The 19,647-nt window shown below is 39.6% G+C and overlaps 2 protein-coding genes across 2 annotated transcripts; one reads left to right on the forward strand and one right to left on the reverse strand.

Moving 5' to 3' along the window:
- Positions 1 to 23: 23 nt before the first annotated feature.
- Positions 24 to 9,028, reverse strand: LOC134866032 (oxygen-regulated protein 1). Its single transcript, XM_063885925.1, is given in 5 exon segments — positions 24 to 2,809; positions 2,905 to 2,959; positions 2,962 to 6,246; positions 6,639 to 6,798; positions 8,351 to 9,028. Coding segments are annotated over 5 exon segments (6,036 nt in total). The 3' UTR covers positions 24 to 951.
- A 3,478-nt stretch (positions 9,029 to 12,506) lies between these two features.
- On the forward strand, positions 12,507 to 17,263 carry tcea1 (transcription elongation factor A (SII), 1). The gene is made up of 10 exons (XM_063886887.1): positions 12,507 to 12,761; positions 13,960 to 14,022; positions 14,100 to 14,205; positions 14,404 to 14,503; positions 14,633 to 14,781; positions 14,906 to 14,962; positions 15,637 to 15,791; positions 15,961 to 16,107; positions 16,414 to 16,485; positions 16,872 to 17,263. Exons 1-10 carry the CDS (start codon positions 12,687 to 12,689, stop codon positions 16,878 to 16,880), a joined length of 933 nt encoding a protein of 310 aa, XP_063742957.1. The 5' UTR covers positions 12,507 to 12,686; the 3' UTR covers positions 16,881 to 17,263.
- Positions 17,264 to 19,647: the final 2,384 nt, after the last annotated feature.

Here is a 19,647-nt window from a genome sequence, read left to right on the forward strand (position 1 = left end):
GACTCGACTACAATTATGTTGTACCTTAAGTTACTTTGCAGAATTGTATTAATATTGTGAAATGTAATCAACACCTAAATAATAATTGAGTTACGCCTAGAGTAATATTCAAAAGCTAGCCTGCAGTATACAACGTAATGTAAATGAGCTGCACCTTTAACAGGTTTGATAACACTTGTAGTCAAAACATATGATGAAATTGACCAAATTGCATAATGAATACTACTGAATTCTACTTTTACTTGCAACAGACACTGTACTTTTACATAAGTATAAGATCTGAAAAAGTGTTCTTCCTCTGGATCATTAAGTACTTTTAAATTGTACCTGTCATGTAGTACTTGCCCCTAATTTTTTCTGGCTCTGTATCGAACTTTCCAAAGTCTCAGAAATAAAAACGTGATGATGTCCTGAATCATATCACTGCCTTGTTGAGTTGAGTTGGAGAGAAGCCCTTTTGTAACTGTTACACAACACAATTAAAAAACGAAACATGGTTTATTAAATCAAACATCTGACAGCTAAAGACATGTGAAGCTGTTTTTTGATGAATTAAGTTATTTTGTTTTCACAGAATAATCAGATCTCAAATGCCACACAGTAGTCCCTTTGTTTAAATCCTGAAACATGCATTGCACATAGTTCAAGAACCAAAACAGAGATCAAATCAAATATACCCAGCAGGAAAATTTGGTTTACTTGGCATATATAATATTTTCTCTGATGTATTGCATTATATTCAATAAGAAACTGCTCATTTGTAATACTTATAACAACACTTTATACAGTTATGTACAGTCAAGAGCATTGAATCAGTAACCAATACGTTTTTAGTTGCTGCTACTGTTATACTTCCTTTTGACATTAACTAATAAGAGGCACAACTCTCTTCAACCTCCACACACAAAGTATGTAGTTCCATTGGAAACGTGTTTTGTTTACTTTTTGCTTCTATAGTATGGGACAGTATTGGCCACATCTCATACGTAGTCTGTCCAGGGAGTCTTGTGCCTGCAATACATTCCCTCCTACACTAGAGGTCGGTCTTGCCATTGTTCCGGCCGAGGACTCCCCCTCAGGATGGACTTTTCTGTCTGGATATTTAAACTCAACTGATGCAAAGGAAGAAAGACTACCATTTTTATTGGGCCATGTTCTGGAAGTGTCAATCGCAGGTGACACCCTGAAGCCTCTCCCTTTGTCACTGCTTGCATCTTTTCTCCCACTTTTGTCGGTTAAATCATCCAAAAAGGGGTCAGAATCGCTTCCATGTGGCATGTTGTAGTATGTGCACTTTGGACTTAGGGGCTTTGCCATCTCCTCAAGCTCTGATGAAGAAATGGCTGAAAGAAGGTTTTGCTGGGTTTTGCAGTGTGACGGGACATCCTCGCAATTGTTCTCCTCACCTGTGTCGATAGATGTGCTATCTAACTGATCGTACATTCCCAGCAAGACTGGAGGAGATTTTCGGATGAGGTGATTCTCTTTGAGCAGCCATCTACCTTGGTCGATCAGAACACCTTCAGGTGAGTCCTTCTGCGGCGTGGAAGAATTGCACTCTGCGGCAGCATCAGCATCTACCTTCTGTGAGCTTCCAGCACTGAAATACGACAGATCCTCCTTTGAGGTTTTACTGCCTGAGACATCAGAAGATGAACCTCCCACACTTTTGATTTGAGAATTTGGCGAAACTTCTATATTACTCTTAGCTCCCTTGACATGTGCTATCTCTTCAGGTGTGCAGCCTGGAGAAGCCTCTTCTCCGCTCTCTGTGACGATATCTACAGAATCCTGAGTTTTATATCCACCACTCTCTGACGATTCTGGCCTGTAATCAGACAAATCTGAGGTGCACGGGGATGGCAGACGCTTTAAGCCATATGATGCATCCTTTGTATGTTTTGGAATAACAGTTTTAGCTTGTGTTACTCTAGCATTATCTGGCTCTATCCTGATTTTCCCCAGAGTGTCATACGTGAATTTAAGTGAAGAGCACTGCAGGGCGTTGTTAACAAAGTCAAGCAATTCCTGTGATATTTCCACTGGGTGTTCCTCGGGCTCTCCTCCCTGGTCTGTTTCATTAACAGTGTCTGTCCCATTACCTTTATCATCCTCACACTGGCCCTCGGAGGAATATTTAGTTGATGATTCAGTGTTGGGTTCTGTTACCTTTGAATCTACATTTGCTTCATCACAGCTACTCTGCGACAGCAAATACGAGGCCTCCTCTAGTAGCTTTCTACAATCTTTGTCCAAAGCAATACTTTCTGCATCATCAATAGCATTTTCCTCCATTAACTCATCCCCCCCTTTTACCTCATTGCTTTCATTTTCTTCATCCTCTTCCCTCTCCTCTTCATTTAGCATTTGCTCTGCTCTTATATGTTCTTCAATCTCCTCTACAACGTCTTTCTCTTCTTCTGATTCTTCCTCAAGCCCAGTTGCTTTTATCCCTAACTCGTTCCTGCTCTCCTCACTCTCGTTACAAGTTTCTTCCTCACCGTCCCCCCCAGTCTCTTGAGATCTGTGTTTTTCCCCCTCATCTTCCTCTTCATTGTTTCCATCTTCCTCCTCGTTGTTTCCATCTTCCTCCTCATTGTTTCCATCTTCTTCCTCCTTGTTTTCATCACTTACCACTTCGATTTGGTCTTCTTCCTCATCTTTTTCCCTAAAAACATCATCCGCCTCCTCATCCCCCTCCTGTATAACCCCCTCCTCTACATCTTCCTCCTCCTCCACTATCTGTTCAAATGTATTTTCCACTTCCTCTCCTTTATCTGTCTCCCCAATAACCTCCCTTCTTCTCTTTCTTCCTCCTCCTCATCCACCTCTTCAATTATATTGTGTACTTCCTCTGATTCCTCAATAACCCCATCTGCCTCTTCTTCAATATCTTCCCCTTGCCTCTCCTCATTTATACATTCCTCCCCCCTCTCCTCCTCCCCCTCCTCCTCCTCTTCGTCTTCCTCTCCTCCTCCTCCTCCTCCTCCTCCTCCTCCTCCTCCTCCTCTGTCTCCCCTTCACCCTCTCTCTCATCTGTTTCTTCAACAGTATCATACTCTCTTGTTTCTTGAATGTCTTCTTCCAATTTCTCCTCCTCTTCCTCTTCATCCACTCTCATCTGGTTCTCTGTCCCTTCCTCAACAGATTGCTCTTCCTCTAAACTCCCTTTTCCCACTTCTGATTCTTTCTGCTCCTCTTCATCCACTTCGGTCACTGTCCCCTCTTCTGCCTCCTGCTCCCTCTCTCCCTTTTCAGTGTCTTCACTGTCATCATCTCTGTCATTCGTCAGCTCCCTTTCCTCCTCTACTTGTTCCTCTTCCTCCTTGTCTTTGTCTATTAAGTGCTCACCTGTCTGTGATATTTCTGAATCTTTATCAGGTTCTTTATCTGACTGGGTTTTCACCTTGGTGTGTTCAGAATAAAACAGTGTACCTTTCTTTGCAATATCATGACCCTGTTTTCTCGGAGAACCGTCCTCAGTTAAGGAGGTAGTCTCAGGCTCAGGAGAATCTTTTGTTACATCGTTGCATTCTTGAACAAATTGTTCAACATCCTCCTCAGAGTCTGACTGTTTTCTTTCATTTTCTACAAAAGTGCTCTCCTCCACAGGGTAAAAACTTTTAGCTTGGTGGATTGTTGAAGAAATCTCTGCTCTGAGATCTTGCGGCATATTCAGCTCATCCATCAGCTCTTCAATATCCTCAAAAGCATCCCCGCCTTCGGAAGAAAGGTCCAGCGCAAATTCTGTTTCTGAAGCTTTGACAGATAGTGGTTCACTTTCAAGTCTTTCTCTCATAATCTGGAAATCCTTCCAGCGTTCTCTGAAAGCAGAAGATGTTCTGCTGTGCAGGTCCGTTAAACTTGCCCTCAGCCCTTCCTCGTTCTCCATGCTGGAAATTTTTTGCAGCGACTCCAACATCAGTAAGGCCTCCGAGGTGCTCGATTGGTTGCCATCGTTCGACGCAGATATTCTTTGGTTATCTCGTAGAGTCATCACTGATAAGAATGATACAAAGGCTTTACATGACGAGCCAAACACTCCAGCCACTTGTTTTGAGAAATCAGGAAGGCTGCTGGACTTTTCTAAGTTGGATGTTACGTTGGTTTCAGATGCACTTTTGATGCAGTGAATCGAAGAGTAAAGTTCCCGCAGGAGAGGTACTATATTTGCCTTTGTGTCCAAAGCCCTTGGTGTCGGTGAAGGTGATTCATTGTCAACTGTTTCGAGGATTCCTGCAGATTTGTTTGGTCTCAATCTGTTCTCGTTGGACACAAGATCGGCTCTAACACTGGGCATTGAAGCACAGAAACCTCTAAGTTGTTTTTCACTGCGCCGCAGAGCTGTAGGTTCATCGACATGAGGTACTGATAGACAAGAAGCTGTATTCTCGATGTCATCACTGGGCGATGAATAGTTCCCATCTGGGTTTGCCTGGAATTCGTTCTTTTCATCAGATTCAGAACCAGCGCCGATCTGAAACACGACCTTTGATCGAGGCTCTGTGATGTCCTCCTCAGTGTATGGCACAGGGTCTGGGCTGACTTTCTCCAACCAGTTCTCAACATATTGGTGGATTTCAGTGGGTGAAGGATTGACAGATGGTATCAAAAAACTCTCATTTACCACTAAAGACTTTTTAGATGATGGTAAGTTATTTTCATTCATGGATTTGGCCTTGCTAATGGTCTTTCTGACTGGCACTAGTGCTTTCTTGGGTTGTAAAATATCTGAGAGGTTCTTCTTCATTTGAGGCCTCACAGTTGGTGTATTTACATTATGGCCATTAAATTTAGCAGCTGTTTTACTTATATTTTGTCTCTTAGGTGGGGTCTTTCTCACATTTTCATTGTCAATTATTGAAGCTTGCTCTTTCCCAGGCTTTGTTTCATTCTTACCCTCTTTCTTAATTTGAGGCTTTTCTGTTCCTTTACTCTTTTGTCCACTTTTAGCACTTTCTGATGAACTTAAAGTATTTTTTACCAAACTGGTATTGCTGCTCTGCTTGTCTGTAGATGAATGTTTGCTATCCTTTGGAGGGCTAACTATGCTGTCTTTTTGCTTCTTGTCCGAACCACTTGTTGAAGTTGAACTCTTCTTATTCTGAGCAGTTTTACGAGTCTTTTTTTTCGTCTCTCTTTTAGGAGTATTGACTTTTGAAGTTATTGGCTCTGAAGACAATGATAACATCTCCTCTTTCTGTCTTTGTAGTGAGTCTGAGGTGTGTGGCTGCCCGCTAAAATCAATATCACAATCATTGCTGGATGACGGTTTGCTTTCTGCCGCTGGAGAGCCATGCAAAGGCCCACCGTCTGTGCTATATTCGTCATTTGCAAAGTAGTTGTCGTAGCAGGGTTGATTCTCATAAATATGCATCACAGTCTGTCTAACCTCCATCCCATTACTTTGTGTCTGAAGCACCTTAGATACTGCTGAGGAGGGCGAACCTTTGCTGCTTGCTCCTGCAGACTTTGTTTGCCTAGGTTTTGGAATTGGCTTGTTGCTGCTGCTGCTACTGTGTTTTAAAACGCAGTATCCCTCAGTCGTATCTCCATCAGCCGTCCTCTCTATGTAGGAATAATGTCCCACTGTGCTTTCCTGAACTCCTGATTCTGTCACCGTCTTTACACTCTCAAGAGACGCTCTCTTCGTAACGCGCAGAGGACCTGGAGTAGGTGTTCGTTTGAATCCAGTTTTTCTAAAAGCTGTGGAATTGTAGCCTTCACCCGCTTGCTCGTCATTAAAGCCGACCCCCTTTCCATTCCTAGCTGAATGGTTCTCCTCTTTTGATTCATCGTCACTGGCACTAGAGGACTCTTTGGCAACAGCATTGTTTGAGTCAGGTGAGCTGTTGCCCGGCTCAGATATCGAAGCTGAAACTGTCCCATTCCTAAGGCTTGAGCGGCTGAGCGTTGTAGTCCAGTGGAGCATCTCCTCTTCTTTAATAGTCAGTCGAACTTTCATCTCCACTGTCATACTGCCATCTTGATTGATACGGAAAGACTTTTCAATGTCATCATCATGAGGTACAATGCAAGTGTGAGAGTTATCATCCACCCTCCCAGCTCCACATTTGTCCTTAGGTGTTTGATGATGGTTGACCTCTGATTCAAATGATCCGTTGTGCTGAGGCAAAGGACTTGTGCTTCCATTTCTGGACTTGTTTATCTGGTTGACAATAAATCTCTCTGATGATAGGGAAAAATTCCTTGAGCCTCTTCCACTCGACAAAGATTTGTTGTTGTCTTTGGTTGAAGGTGTATGTGGAAAAAGGGAGAGACAAAGAGATATTTAGTTAATTATTGTTAAGAACACAAAAACACCATAGTGTATTCATATTGGTTTTTTAGTAATATTTTAGGAAAATGTTTACTTTTTTATTTCATTTTAAGAGGTCAATTACATCTGACATTAAAAAAAGTAGAAATAAGATCAAATATGCTTATTTTTCTTAAATTTCGACAACTAAAGGGCCGTATTAGTTAAACAGCTTTGGTTTGGTTATATGATTAATGTACTTGCTTTAAAACATAAGACTGCAGACATGCAATTACTGTCTAAACTACCCTACCGTATAATAACCACAGGGATGTTTACATATAGATTGTAATATGTGCATTTACTGATTACAACTCACCAGTTCCGGGCTGCAACATAGAGGGTTCCTCATGATCCATGTACGTTATTTGTGCCATCCGGCCCGCTCCTTGAAAATTGTAGTTTCCTAATCTGAAAGGCTCACTGCCTGCTGCTACAACAACCCCAGAGCACAAAATAAGTCCTGCAAGACCAACAATCTGAAAGAGGAACAGAAAAACAGTTGGTTGCGTGCATGTACTTACTTTACTGCACTCCTATAGAAACATATTGTTGGAAAACAAACAACAAAAAGAGACAATCACAGACAATGAGGCATTCCGGAGAAATATATGCTTTTAGACGTTACTGAGGCTCATGAGCTTAATCAAGAAAAGGCTTCCTGTTAAGGACACATCCTGGAAAAAGGGATTACGGAGTGATAATACAGTAGGAAGTCGAGATTTTGCACCTTATAGGACTGCTTAGAATACTCTAATGTTTAAAGTAACAGGGTGGCACTTTGACTCTGTATTCCTAAAACACTACTTATAGTTTAACAGTAAATTAATTTTAATAAGGCCATTTTGAGTAAATGAACATAGTATCTCACAATATGTTTGGATGTTTTTTATTTAAAAGCTCAGTCAGACATTGTATCTGTCTGCCTATAGCTAGATAGACTAGACTATTCTATTTTAGTAACCCATACATTTACCTAATATAGTCTTACATCTCCTTTAAATAGAACGTACATTTGAGGACAACAGCTGAGGTGCTAATTGAAAAGAAAAACATAACAGTATCAGGTAGGCTGGCTGTAATCATAAAAAGTTATTGTGTTTGGATTTCATCTGGCAAAAAATTTCCAAACAGTCCGGTTGATGTTTCATTCATTCATTTCTACCAACTCCTTTACCTGTCTATTTAAATAAAGGTGGTTGAGGGAGGTGTAAATGGAGGTCAAGAATCCTTGCTAAACCGCAACCACTTTGAGTAATCCAATCAGATCTCAAAGATTTCTTTTTAAATCTAGTAACTAAACCTCGGGCCAGTGTTTCGTTCACTCAGAATAACATAACATTACTGAAGCCAAAGCGGATCCAACTGTTGTTTTACTTGGAGTTAATAAAAACTTAAAAAATTGTTACACAAGCTTGTGTGTCTTTTTGCAGAGAGTAAGTTGGGAATATTAATAAGAATATTCAAAGGTGATGCACATGGCTGGGAAGTGAAGCACTTGTTTCCGCAGAAATTAAAACGTGTTCTTTCTAAAATATGTACATGTGTAGTTAAATGTATGTATTGTGTGTTGTTAAATTGGTGAAGAGCTGAACTGTTTGCTTGTTTTTTCATAATTTGCAGTGCATTGAGCTCAGGGACACCCCTGCGAAACAGCTGGCCTTCCTCTGACTGAAGGTAACACAATCCTCCTCCAAAGAACTCTAAACCTTACTGATTGTATGGCTGAGTGGTGTGCAGGAGCTGTTCTCAGTAACTTTATAGAGTCTTAGTTGTTTGCCGGTTATACATCTTTATCCTAAACTAAACTAACAGGCTGCTAGTTTCAGCTTCATGATGATTAGTATCTATTTTCTCACCTTTTTTTTATAAAATTACAAACTTTTTTAAAGCAAATATTTTCCAGTAGAAACGTAACACAGAACAGGTAAAGCAATAGTAATATCACAAAAGAAGCTGCCTTTCTTTTATTATCTAATTAGCATTGATAATCCACAATCACTTTCCCTTTTCAGCTTTCCATGTACTTACTCTTCTGCCATCTGTAGAGAAGAGTTTCAGCACTGGGAACAGCAGGCTCTGGGAGAGGTAGTCCAGTAAAGCATCAAATGTTGGTGCTGTTTTTCTCTGCAAGACGATTGTGCATTTAACATTGGGGTCCTTATTCTTGATGACAATAAGCTTCTTTGGTGTCCGTACTTTCACCCTCTTAGGGACAATGTTGGTGACAACATCATTTCTTCTTGTAAACGGACCGACCCTGGATACTTGTTGTCTTCTTCGCCCTGCGCTGAGGGGTCTGGTGGTATTCCACGGTACCTGATGCCGGTTCACTTCTTCGAGGTTTAACGGCTTCACCCGTTTCTGGTCAGAACACACATACGATCCCCCGTCATGTAAGTCATCTAAAGTCTTAACCACAGTGGTCCCACGGGGTGTGGTGATGGTCCTCACTCCAAATGGCAGAGGCACTTTATTGGACAGAGCGTCCAGTAGGGCATCAAACGACTTGAAGGTGCGGGCATTGATGACCATGCGATGCCCACTGAACTTATAGTCACCGCTTTTGTAGAAACAGACTTTTTTAGAAGCTGAGGGATCAGAGATTGGCTGCAGGGGTCTAAAGGGCAACGTCTGCCCGCTGCCGGAGGATCCTTCCTGGGCAGATGTCTCCTGGGCAAAGGGCTCCTCAACAGGTGTGGTGCTCATATTGAGTGGAGTTCGCTATAAAAGTAATTAAGATAAGGGAGGAAATTGATTATATTTTATGTCTGCTTTGTTAAATACATTTCAAATTGGTTTAAAAGTAGAGAGTATTATGAAAACTTTAGAGCTTGTATACTCCTCAACCACCTGACTTAAAGGTCATCCATTTTCTTTCAGTTTTTATTAAGCTAACGTGTTAAAAGGTCAGATTTCCCTTTAAATTCAGCATTTTTAGAACAATCAATTAAATTAATCAAATCTGAAAAAAAATAATTGCTTGTAAAATTACAACAAGGAAAACCAATAACCCCTTAATTAGAATTAAATATTATTACTTTATGTATAAGATTCAGTTAAACAGTAATAAAGGGATATTGTCAGCTCTGAATGGTAAACAGACAACACTGTGAGCTGTATTCAGCCTGTCTCTTGCTTTAGGAAGCTGGAAATCTGTCTTACTGTGTGGTGTTTAAATTGTATTTATAAATGATATATATACTAAACTAAATCATTAAATGTACAATGATATTTTAAGCTGTCATGCATACTAGACATACAATTTACCGTGACATTTATTTATTAATTAATGTTTTTTTGTCGTTTTTTTACAGAATATTTGTTCATTTTGGTTATTGACATTATAGTTGTACAACATCATTAGTTCTTAACGTTGCACTATTAAAGAAAAGAGCATCATTTCTACATTAAGAGATAACACGGGTCCAGGGCCTGTGTTGTTTAGCATACAGCCCCGGAAAAAAATTAAGAGACCGCTCCAAATTTTTCATAAATCTTTATCTCTACATGTATGACAACCATTTAAGTGTCTGTTGAATTCCAACACAGAGAAATGTTGTCAGCAGTTTATAAAATACAATTTTTTTAAAAATTAACTCAAAGACATACCTATAAATAATGAAACAAAGAAACTGATAATGCTACAGTGGTCTGTACTTTCATAACTTGTATAATAAAAAATGTTTAAAAAATACTCATCATTGTATTGTACAAAGTTTCAATACACCAGTCATTTCAAAATAATAATAAACCTTGTTGTGACTTTGAACCACCCAAGAAGTAACTAGATGCAGACACAGATTGAGATGAAGGCCACACACCAGAAACATAGCAGTAAATCAGACAAAATACACCCTGTACATCTTTATAGAATAACTAACTTGTAAACAAACATGTCACAGAAAGGTAATAGATAAGACTTACCGTTTATCTCACATTTCACCTAAATTATAGTCGATAAAACAACAGCAAAGTGAGCACCTGTAATTCCTCCGAGCGCTCGGTGAAAGCCTCTCAGCGACGGTTGAGGGCTATTTTTGGACATGCAACATCACGGCCAATTTGCCTAATCTTTCCTCACACTTTATCAGCATATAAACAATAACAAATGCAGGAGTGATTGCAATTTGTTCAGTTTAACATTCAATTAAAATGTATAGCTTTATTGTTAAAAGTCATCTCTGCATATTGTTCTCTTTTGTTATTCAGTAGTTGGGGGAATTCATACAGTAAATTAGTGAGCATCAGAAAAATGAAAGATTATGTAGACAGTGAAAGTTAATAAATGTATATCAACTTTTGAGATGAAATGATATTTGTAAATCTCTACTGCTCTAAACAGATACCACCGGTGGCTAGGCCTGTTTTTTAGTTTGCAAGTGGCCTGCTTAATCAGATTTGAAAAGTCTTGCGCTAATAGGGATTAGGTGTGCGCACTTACTGACAGCCCGAAGCAGAATAAGGTCTTAAGAGAGCACTTTTATCTCACAGCAGGTATTGGAAATCCACCATCAGACTTTTAAACAAATCAATTATCATCAGTATTTAAAATTATTTAAAATTCTGGTAAGAAATGTAACCATAATATCGTAGCTTTTTCATCCAAACTATGCAGGTTACCACTTCAAACACTTTTATTCACTGCCTAACGATTTAATTGGATCATGAAGTGAGAGCTGTGTCAATATACTAAAGTTACCAGACAGTGTTCCAGTTACAAACTGTCTATGATTGATTCAAAGCTGCTAATACCTCGCACTAAAATGAAGAAGCTGGAGACTGGGTCATTGACGGAACGGCCTGTGGAGGTCAAATAGAGTCCGATATGAGGGAAAGCTTCATAACATTTTGTATTCAATATGTGGATGAGCATAAAATCAAAGCGCCGTCAATAGTTTTACCAATGTGTAACCATTAGCTACTTGTGGTAATATTATGTAAATTTCAGAACAGTATTTGACCTTTTTTTTGTCTTTCAGTAAAGGCTGAATGTATATTTTATGTAGTGATATGAGCAGCACATTGCATTTTTCTGCTTAGTTCAATAAATCAAATACTGTGTAGTGATTGTTCAACCTTCAATCACCAGGTGGTAATGTCACATGCTGATCTGGTTGGATTAGTAGGATCCAAATTAGCAATTCAATCAGTGCAATTGTTTAGTGGCTTAGCTGCTACTACTCAAAGGTCACAAGGGTTTGATCTAAACAACAGCCATGCCTTAATTTTCCCTCCTTTTTTAATCTTGTTATTGTCAATAAAAAATGTAAGATCAAAGGAATGTCTAGAAAAATGCTCACACATTCAATGGCATGATGTTTTTCATCTTATCTTATCTGTTTTTAAATGTTTGAGCTGATTGGTGTTTAAAATGTATTCATATCAATTGCCTGCTTGTAACGCTACTCCTCTCTATGATGGTCATGGCCAACTTTAAGCTTTATCCTGCTGAGCTGTTCATTCCTTTTGCTGTTGTTTTTGTATATGTTGTATATTTTGTGTGTGTTATAAAGGCAAATTTTAACAAGTTGAAAATGTGTCTTTTGGCAAACGCCTTTCGCCTGTATTCATAAATACAAGCGGCACGTTGGCGCCATCTCTCGATAGGGAGTGATATTGACAAAATGGAGGCTTTGTATTGGTAGCAGGACGATAGATGTTTGTGGAGAATCTGAGGCAATATATATATCTGGGTATTGATGTAAAAAAAAGCTGGTACCTTTGTCTAAATAATGCTCTGAGCGGCACTGTTGGAAAGTAATTAAGTACTCTACTTAAATGTTGTACTTTTACTCCACTGCATTTATGTTGAAGATTTATTTAGTACTTTCTTTATGAATTCAGATTTTGACACACAATAGGGCAACACTTTTTGGGCTGATTGGGCTAACAGAAAAAAAAATGTCAGAAGTTTGTTCAAACATGTTTCACATTTCAAGCTAGTTGTGAAGGGTCTGCTGCTTTTGCTTTAATATTTGTTTTTAATTATTTTTTCTGCAACGACTACTTCCACTCCTTAAGTAGAATCTGCATACTTTTTCCACCACTCCTGAGCAGAGGTGGGAATAACTATGTACATTTACTCAAGTACTGTACTTAACTTTAGTACTTATACTTGACTAATCTTTTGAATGTATGACTTTTACTTGTAACCAATATTCACAGCGCCCAGAGGAGTCTTGGGTTCAGTCTCGATTAACTGCACCTGAATACATCATGCATCGACTGCTCGGGTCTGCCGCGGTCCAGGTCCCTGAAGTAGACGCCGCCGCCGCCGCCGCTCTCACTTCTCTTGGCGTGTTCTTTGTCGGGAATTTTCCCTCCCCATTGCTCCCTACTTTTGGATACAATCCGATCACTCAACATGGGTAAAAGGGAGGAAGAGGATATCATCAGAATTGCGAAAAAGATGGATAAAATGGCGCAGAAGAAAAACGGGGTGAGAAAAATGGGTTCCTACTACCCGCTAACATTGGCGCTAATGGGCTGTTGTTATGTGGTTAGCTACCAACTGTGCATATAATTCATCCACTAACCTGTTAAGTGATTGTAAATACGATTTTTCCTTTTGAGTATTTTTCCTTAACTATTTACTGCACGGTTAGCCCTAACAACATAGTTCTATGTGTTGCAAGCAGCTAGCCACTTAGCAGTCCTTGCTAGCCTTATGCCTTGCAGCGTAACAACATGTTGGATGTGGTCATTTGAAGATGATCCAAATTAAGTAGCTAGTTAGAAATCATAATCTGAAATCAAAGCATTCACCAAAAATTAGGATTTCACTAGTGTTTTGCACGTGGCCAACATGAGCTAGTGCGTTAACTAACTGTTATGGTTAACTGTTAGCCGCCTAGCTACTGTTATTGTACTACATGTAATCCAACGCTAATGGGTCTAGAGCTCACGATTGGATTCGTTTCTATTAACTCTGATGAATATATTAGAGTGACCATTTGATTTTTAAAGTAGTCATTTATCACATTTGAGAAGCTAGTACAAGCTAATGTTTGTTGTTTTGCTTGAAATCAACTAGATTCAATAATCGATCATCCAGACAGTTGCAGTTTCCTTTGCTGTCATTTGAGCAGTGTACAGTGTCACTTATAAATGATGATTTTGAACTTGATCTTTACTTTTTTTTTCACCAAGAAATCCTTATGGTCATGGCAATGAAGCTGTTTGAATTTGAATAATATTAATAGAGAATAACAATTATTTACACCACATCCTTACTTAAGTAAACCGAAACTGTTAACTGTTTGTTTGTTTTATTATTTGTTCCTACTTTATTATTATTGTTATGATTTACTTATTTTACTTACACATTAACATTATTTCTATTGCAATTTATTTACCTATTTATTTATTCCTCCTCTCAGGGGCATCCCTGCTCGTGTCACCCAAATACCTACAAAACCGCCACGAAAAGAGCAACTAAATGATCTACCAAGTCTGTTTAATATACATAGTATTAATGTCTGTACATTTCATTGCAGCTATGTACGTCTAATGTCCCAAATTGTGCAATTTCACACTGACAACATAGAAAGAAAAGAAAACTAGTCAACAACTTTTTTTAAAACTGATTTGCTTTTGTTAATATATCAAACTGAAGTCCCCTACCTTCTCCTCTGCAGGCTGGGGCTTTGGACTTATTGAAGGAGCTGCGTAGTATCCCCATGACTCTCGAGCTGCTTCAGGTATCTTTGCTCATTTATTCTCACCGCTCACCGACGCTGCTCAAACCCTGAAGCACTGAAACAATGTCTTTCCGCAGTCTACCAGAATCGGGATGTCCGTTAACGCCATCCGCAAGCAGAGCACAGACGACGAGGTGACATCTCTAGCCAAGTCCTTGATCAAGTCATGGAAGAAGCTTTTAGGTAGGCTTCTCATTTCAACCCAAAAGGTTCTGTCACAACAGTTTTACTCTGAGTAACCACTATCTGATTATAATAATCGCCATAATGCTAAACAATCTGTCACTCTACTCCAGTCATATTTTATTTTATAAAGGAACACCAGAAACACTCCAGAAACTTTATAGGCAACAGTTTTTCTCTTTATTTTCTGTACTCCAGATGAGCCTGGTGGTGGAGATAAAATGTCAGATGAAAAGAGGAAAGAACAAACAACATCTTCTTCTCCCTCTCAGGGAAGTCCAGAGGCAAAAGAAGAAAGGTAACAATATTGATAATAATATACTTTCGCTGTTCATCTATTATGACTAAGCGTCAACAGAGATTTTTTGCCATTTGCTAAACATATTTTTTTCTAACTTCAAGATGTCTTCTCTCATTGCGCCCACAGCAGCTCCAGCAGTAACTCCAGCAGCAAGAGTGAGCCTGCTGACGTTTCATCCAACTCATTGATCCCCACTTTTCCTCGTGCCGCAAGCACCTCTGACTCTATCAGGCTCAAGTGTCGAGAGATGCTGACCCAAGCACTGCAGACCGGAGGTAATGTATAGTATGGAAAACACATTTCAAACATAGGATATACTGTATGTTATTGTGGTTTGTTACCCTTTTTGAGCTCAAAATGTTATACACACCCTCTTACTATTTATGTTGTGTTTTTCAGATGATCATATTGCTATTGGTGCTGATTGTGATGAACTTGGAGCGCAGATCGAAGAAAATATCCTTTACATTGAATGGAAAGTGTGTTTGAAGATGTTTGGATTTATTCAAAACTGCCTACTTTACTTGTAGTATTTACTGACTTGGCCGAGGCATGTGGTATTAAGGAGCTTTTGAAGCTGTAGAATAGAATCGGAGGATGAAACCCTCTTTATTTGTCACATACATGCACACAGCAGAGCACACACAGTGAAATTGGTCCTCTGCATTTAACCCATCCTAGTACTAGGAGCAGTGGGCAGCTATTGTGCAGCGCCCGGGGAGCAATAGGGAGGGGGGATTGGAGGTGTCCGGTGCCTTGCTCAAGGGCACCACAGCAGGGCCTAGGAAGTGAACTGGGACCTCTCCAAGTAGCAGTAGAAGTCTGTTCGGGGACTTGAACCGGCGACCCTACGATTCCCAGTCCAAGCCCCTACTTACTGAGCCACTGCTGGACTGTAGTTGTAAATGTAGGTTTAAACTGGCTCTTTTAATAATCAGCTGAAAAAATCCTCTACTTTTTTTGCCTTTTTGGAATTACAGGAGGAAGTTTGGGCCAGTCTTGTTAATGGGATTGATTTGTATACATTTTTTGTCACGTGTTAAGGTTTCCAGATTTATGGCGAGCGTTAATGCATGAACTTCGACAGCCGTAAATAACAAAACGCATTGTATTCCTTGACCTGCTATCACTTATCTTTCAAGAGTTTAAGAACACAGACATGAAATACAAAAACCGTGTGCGGAGCCGAATCTCGAACCTAAAGGATGTGAAGAACCCAAATTTAAGGAGGACAGTGCTCTGCGGGAGTGTATCCCCTGAGCGGATGGCTAGGATGACCGCAGAGGTGTGTGATCGTTATATCTTAAAATGAAAGATCCTGGAACCGGCACACAGTCAGTAGTAGAGTTAATCCAACACTGTTTTTCTTTGTTGTTTATTGAAGGTTAACAAGCCGTTTATCTATTGTCATGAATACATGAAAAATAATAAATGACTGACTTCTGTTTCTGTAGGAAATGGCCAGTGATGAGCTGAGGGAAATGAGAAAGAATTTGACCAAAGAGGCTGTCAGGGACCACCAGATGGCCACCACAGGAGGCACTCAGTCAGATATGTTCACCTGCGGCAAGTGCAAGGGGAAGTGCTGCACCTACACACAGGTACAGATGGCCATTCATGCTTTATTTAAACTATTGCTGTAAAAGAAGGGTGCTATGGTTGAAGGTAAAATTGGTATAGAAAGAAAGTGTATACAAGTTACAGGTCAGAGTCAGAAATCCTTTACTAGTCCACAGCGGCGAAATGTACTTTTGGTTTGACATCCATGTTCATCATGTAACTCAACTTAGTAAAGAGCAAAATGGTGACTTGTACTTTTCATGATTTATCCTCAGTTAAGACAGCAGCCCTGCCTGTCCAGTTTGATTTTGTTATGAATGGTTTGTGTATTTTTCTGTCATTTCCAGGTTCAAACTCGCAGTGCTGATGAACCTATGACCACGTTTGTCTTCTGCAATGATTGCGGGAATAGATGGAAGGTATGTTGGTTCACGCTTTGTTGACTAAGGTCATCAAGCATATATTTCTTTACTTGCATAAAAGATGAGGACCATTTGGTTTCAACTGCACACCTTTTTATATTTAATCTCACTTCTGCTAAACTAGTGTTGTATATAAATCAAAGCTGAAAATCAAAAAGTCGATAAACAGAAATGTGTTTCAGTCACATCGTAGATATGTTTACAATTCATTGCGTTTTTGTTTATTGGTCACACCTTTTTTTAATTTATATGTTATAGATTAAAGAATTTATGAGTTTAATCAAATAAACAATTGACCCCACCAGCCCATTCATGGTTTAACTTTAATCTGTGGTTTAATGTTAATATTGTCTTGGTATTAATTATGTGTTTTTTGTTTACAGTTCTGCTGAATCTGCACGACACTCCAACAAGTAGCTAAATTCCTGGACCAGATTGTGTTTCTTTGTATTTTGTGGGACATAGTACACATCATGCCATACAGAGATGCCACAGGTTACCGTTTAATATAAATATCCGGTTCATAGGTTGAGCTCATTGTCAGTCACCCGAAAGCCCTGCCCCTCGGATCTTTTACTATTGTTATTAGTTGTTTTGTCACTGTCAGATATATGCGATCAATCTTGTCTCAATTTCTTTTATCTGCATTTTTTTATATGTAGTTTTAACACTTTGAAAAATGTTGTGTTTTTGCTTTTCCCTCACAACATCAAATTGTTTTATTTAATTTCCCAATACAAGTGTAATCCATTTGATTAAAAATAAGTGCTTTTCATTAGACTTTGGTGTCCTCTGCTTGGTGTGTGTGTGGTGTGTGTGTGTGTGTGTCACATCAAAGTGGATGTGATGAATATTAATCTGTTGAGGGACTGGTTAATGTTATTGGCAGAACCAGGAGGCACTCAATTGTTTCCCCTACCTCTTGGTTTTTCTTTTTAACTGCCAGGTGCAACAACTCTATGGTGACCAGCGGTTGTGTAGTCTTCGCACAACCTGAACACACACTAGTTACTCACAAGTGTGTTTAATATTTGAGTAAGTCTTCATAGATAAAATAACAAATAATTGGTATAGCTACTTTTTCTGTACCCTCGAGGTTTGAGCACAATTCTGAAAAAATTTGGAAAGCTGTCAAACCCTTTAAGTTTATCTTAACTGTATTAAACAAACACTAATAGAAAAAACACATCAGTCCCATGTGCACAAATACTAAATGTAGTGTGATAAGAGAAGGGATATTTCGCACCACAAGGAGCACAACTAAATATTTTTTATATGTGAAACTGAACAAGGCTTAAAGTTCACAAAAAGTGGGGAACTACTATGAAGGGTGTGGCTAAGTGCGTTGATCTTCAGCTCAAGAGGGCACTTGTTCAATCCCCACTGCAGTCATTATGTCAAGTGTCCCTGGGCAAGACCCTTCACTCCAAATTGCTCCTGTGGAGATTGCCCACAGTATTGAATGTTTTTAAGTCGTTTTGGATAAAAGGGTCTTAAAAGTGCCATGTCATCTAACTCACAAGCTTAATGGACATTTTTATTTGTATTTACCTTGATTGCAGATTTATTGAAAGATCATTTACAGCTCCATATTATTAGAATTGTAAAAACTGAATTAATAATTCAAAGTTTTCATTTTAATAGCTACTGTATCAATACATACAGTGGGGCAAAAAAGTATTTAGTCAGCCACCAATTGTGCAAGTTCTCCCATTTAAAAAGATGAGAGAGGCCTGTAATTTTTATCATAGGTATACCTCAACTATGAGAGACAGAATGAGAAATAAAATCCAGGAAATCACATTGTAGGATTTTTAAAGAATTTATTTTCAAATTATTGTGGAAAATAAGTATTTGGTCAATAACAAAAGTTCATCTCAATACTTTGTTATATACCCTTTGCTGGCAATGACAGAGGTCCAACGTTTTCTGTAAGTCTTCACAAGGTTTTCACACACTGTTGCTGGTATTTTGGCCCATTCCTCCCTGCAGATCTCCTCTAAAGCAGTGATGTTTTGGAGCTGTCGCTGGGCAACATGGACTTTCAACTCCCTCCTAAGATTTTCTATGGGGTTGAGATCTGGAGACTGGCTAGGCCACTCCAGGACCTTGAAATGCTTCTTACGAAGCCACTCCTTCGTTGCCCTGGCGGTGTGTTTGGGATCATTGTCATGCTGAAAGACCCAGCCACGCTTCATCTTCAGTGCCCTTGCTGATGGAAGGAGGTTTTCACTCAAAATCTCACGATACATGGCCCCATTCATTCTTTCCTTTACACGGATCAGTCGTCCTGGTCCCTTTGCAGAAAAACAGCCCCAAAGCATGATGTTTCCACCCCCATGCTTCACAGTAGGTATGGTGTTCTTTGGATGCAACTCTGCATTCTTTCTCCTCCAAACAGGACGAGTTGAGTTTTTACCAAAAAGTTCTATTTTGGTTTCATCTGACCATATGACATTCTCCCAATCCTCTTCTGGATCATCCAAATGCCCTCTAGCAAACTTCAGACGGGCCTGGACATGTACTGGCTTAAGCAGGGGGACACGTCTGGAACTGCAGGATGTAAGTCCCTGGCGGCATAGTGTGTTACTGATGGTAGCCTCAGTTACTTTGGTCCCAGCTCTCTGCAGGTCATTCACTAGGTCCCCCCGTGTGGTTCTGGGATTTTTGCTCACCGTTCTTGTGATCATTTTGACCCCACGGGGTGAGATATTGCGTGGAGCCCCAGATCGAGGGAGATTAGCAGTGGTCTTGTATGTCTTCCATTTTCGAATAATTGCTCCCACAGTTGATTTCTTCACACCAAGCTGCTTACCTATTGCAGATTCAGTTTTTCCAGCCTGGTGCAGGTCTACAATTTTGTCTCTGGTCTCCTTTGACAGCTCTTTGGTCTTGGCCATAGTGGAGTTTGGGGTATGACTGTTTGAGGTTGTGGACAGGTGTCTTTTATACTGATAACGAGTTCAAAAAGGTGCCATTAATACAGGTAACGAGTGGAGGACAGAGGAGCCTCTTAAAGAAGAAGTTACAGGTCTGTGAGAGCCAGAAATCTTGCTTGTTTGTAGGTGACCAAATACTTATTTTACAGAGGAATTTACCAATTAATTCATTAAAAATCCTGCAATGTGATTTCCTGGATTTTTTTTTCTCATTCTGTCT

The sequence above is a fragment of the Eleginops maclovinus genome, chromosome 6 (genome assembly GCF_036324505.1).
Source record: "Eleginops maclovinus isolate JMC-PN-2008 ecotype Puerto Natales chromosome 6, JC_Emac_rtc_rv5, whole genome shotgun sequence".
NCBI classification, from domain to species: domain Eukaryota; kingdom Metazoa; phylum Chordata; class Actinopteri; order Perciformes; family Eleginopidae; genus Eleginops; species Eleginops maclovinus.

Excerpts from the sequence above, each read along its gene's own strand:
- tcea1 (XM_063886887.1), top strand. The coding sequence starts at position 12,687 with ATGGGTAAAAGGGAGGAAGAGGATATCATCAGAATTGCGAAAAAGATG. Across the intron at positions 14,504-14,632 it reads CCAGAGGCAAAAGAAGAAAG|CAGCTCCAGCAGTAACTCCA; the intron begins GTAACAATATTG and ends TTGCGCCCACAG. Across the intron at positions 14,782-14,905 it reads CCAAGCACTGCAGACCGGAG|ATGATCATATTGCTATTGGT; the intron begins GTAATGTATAGT and ends TGTGTTTTTCAG.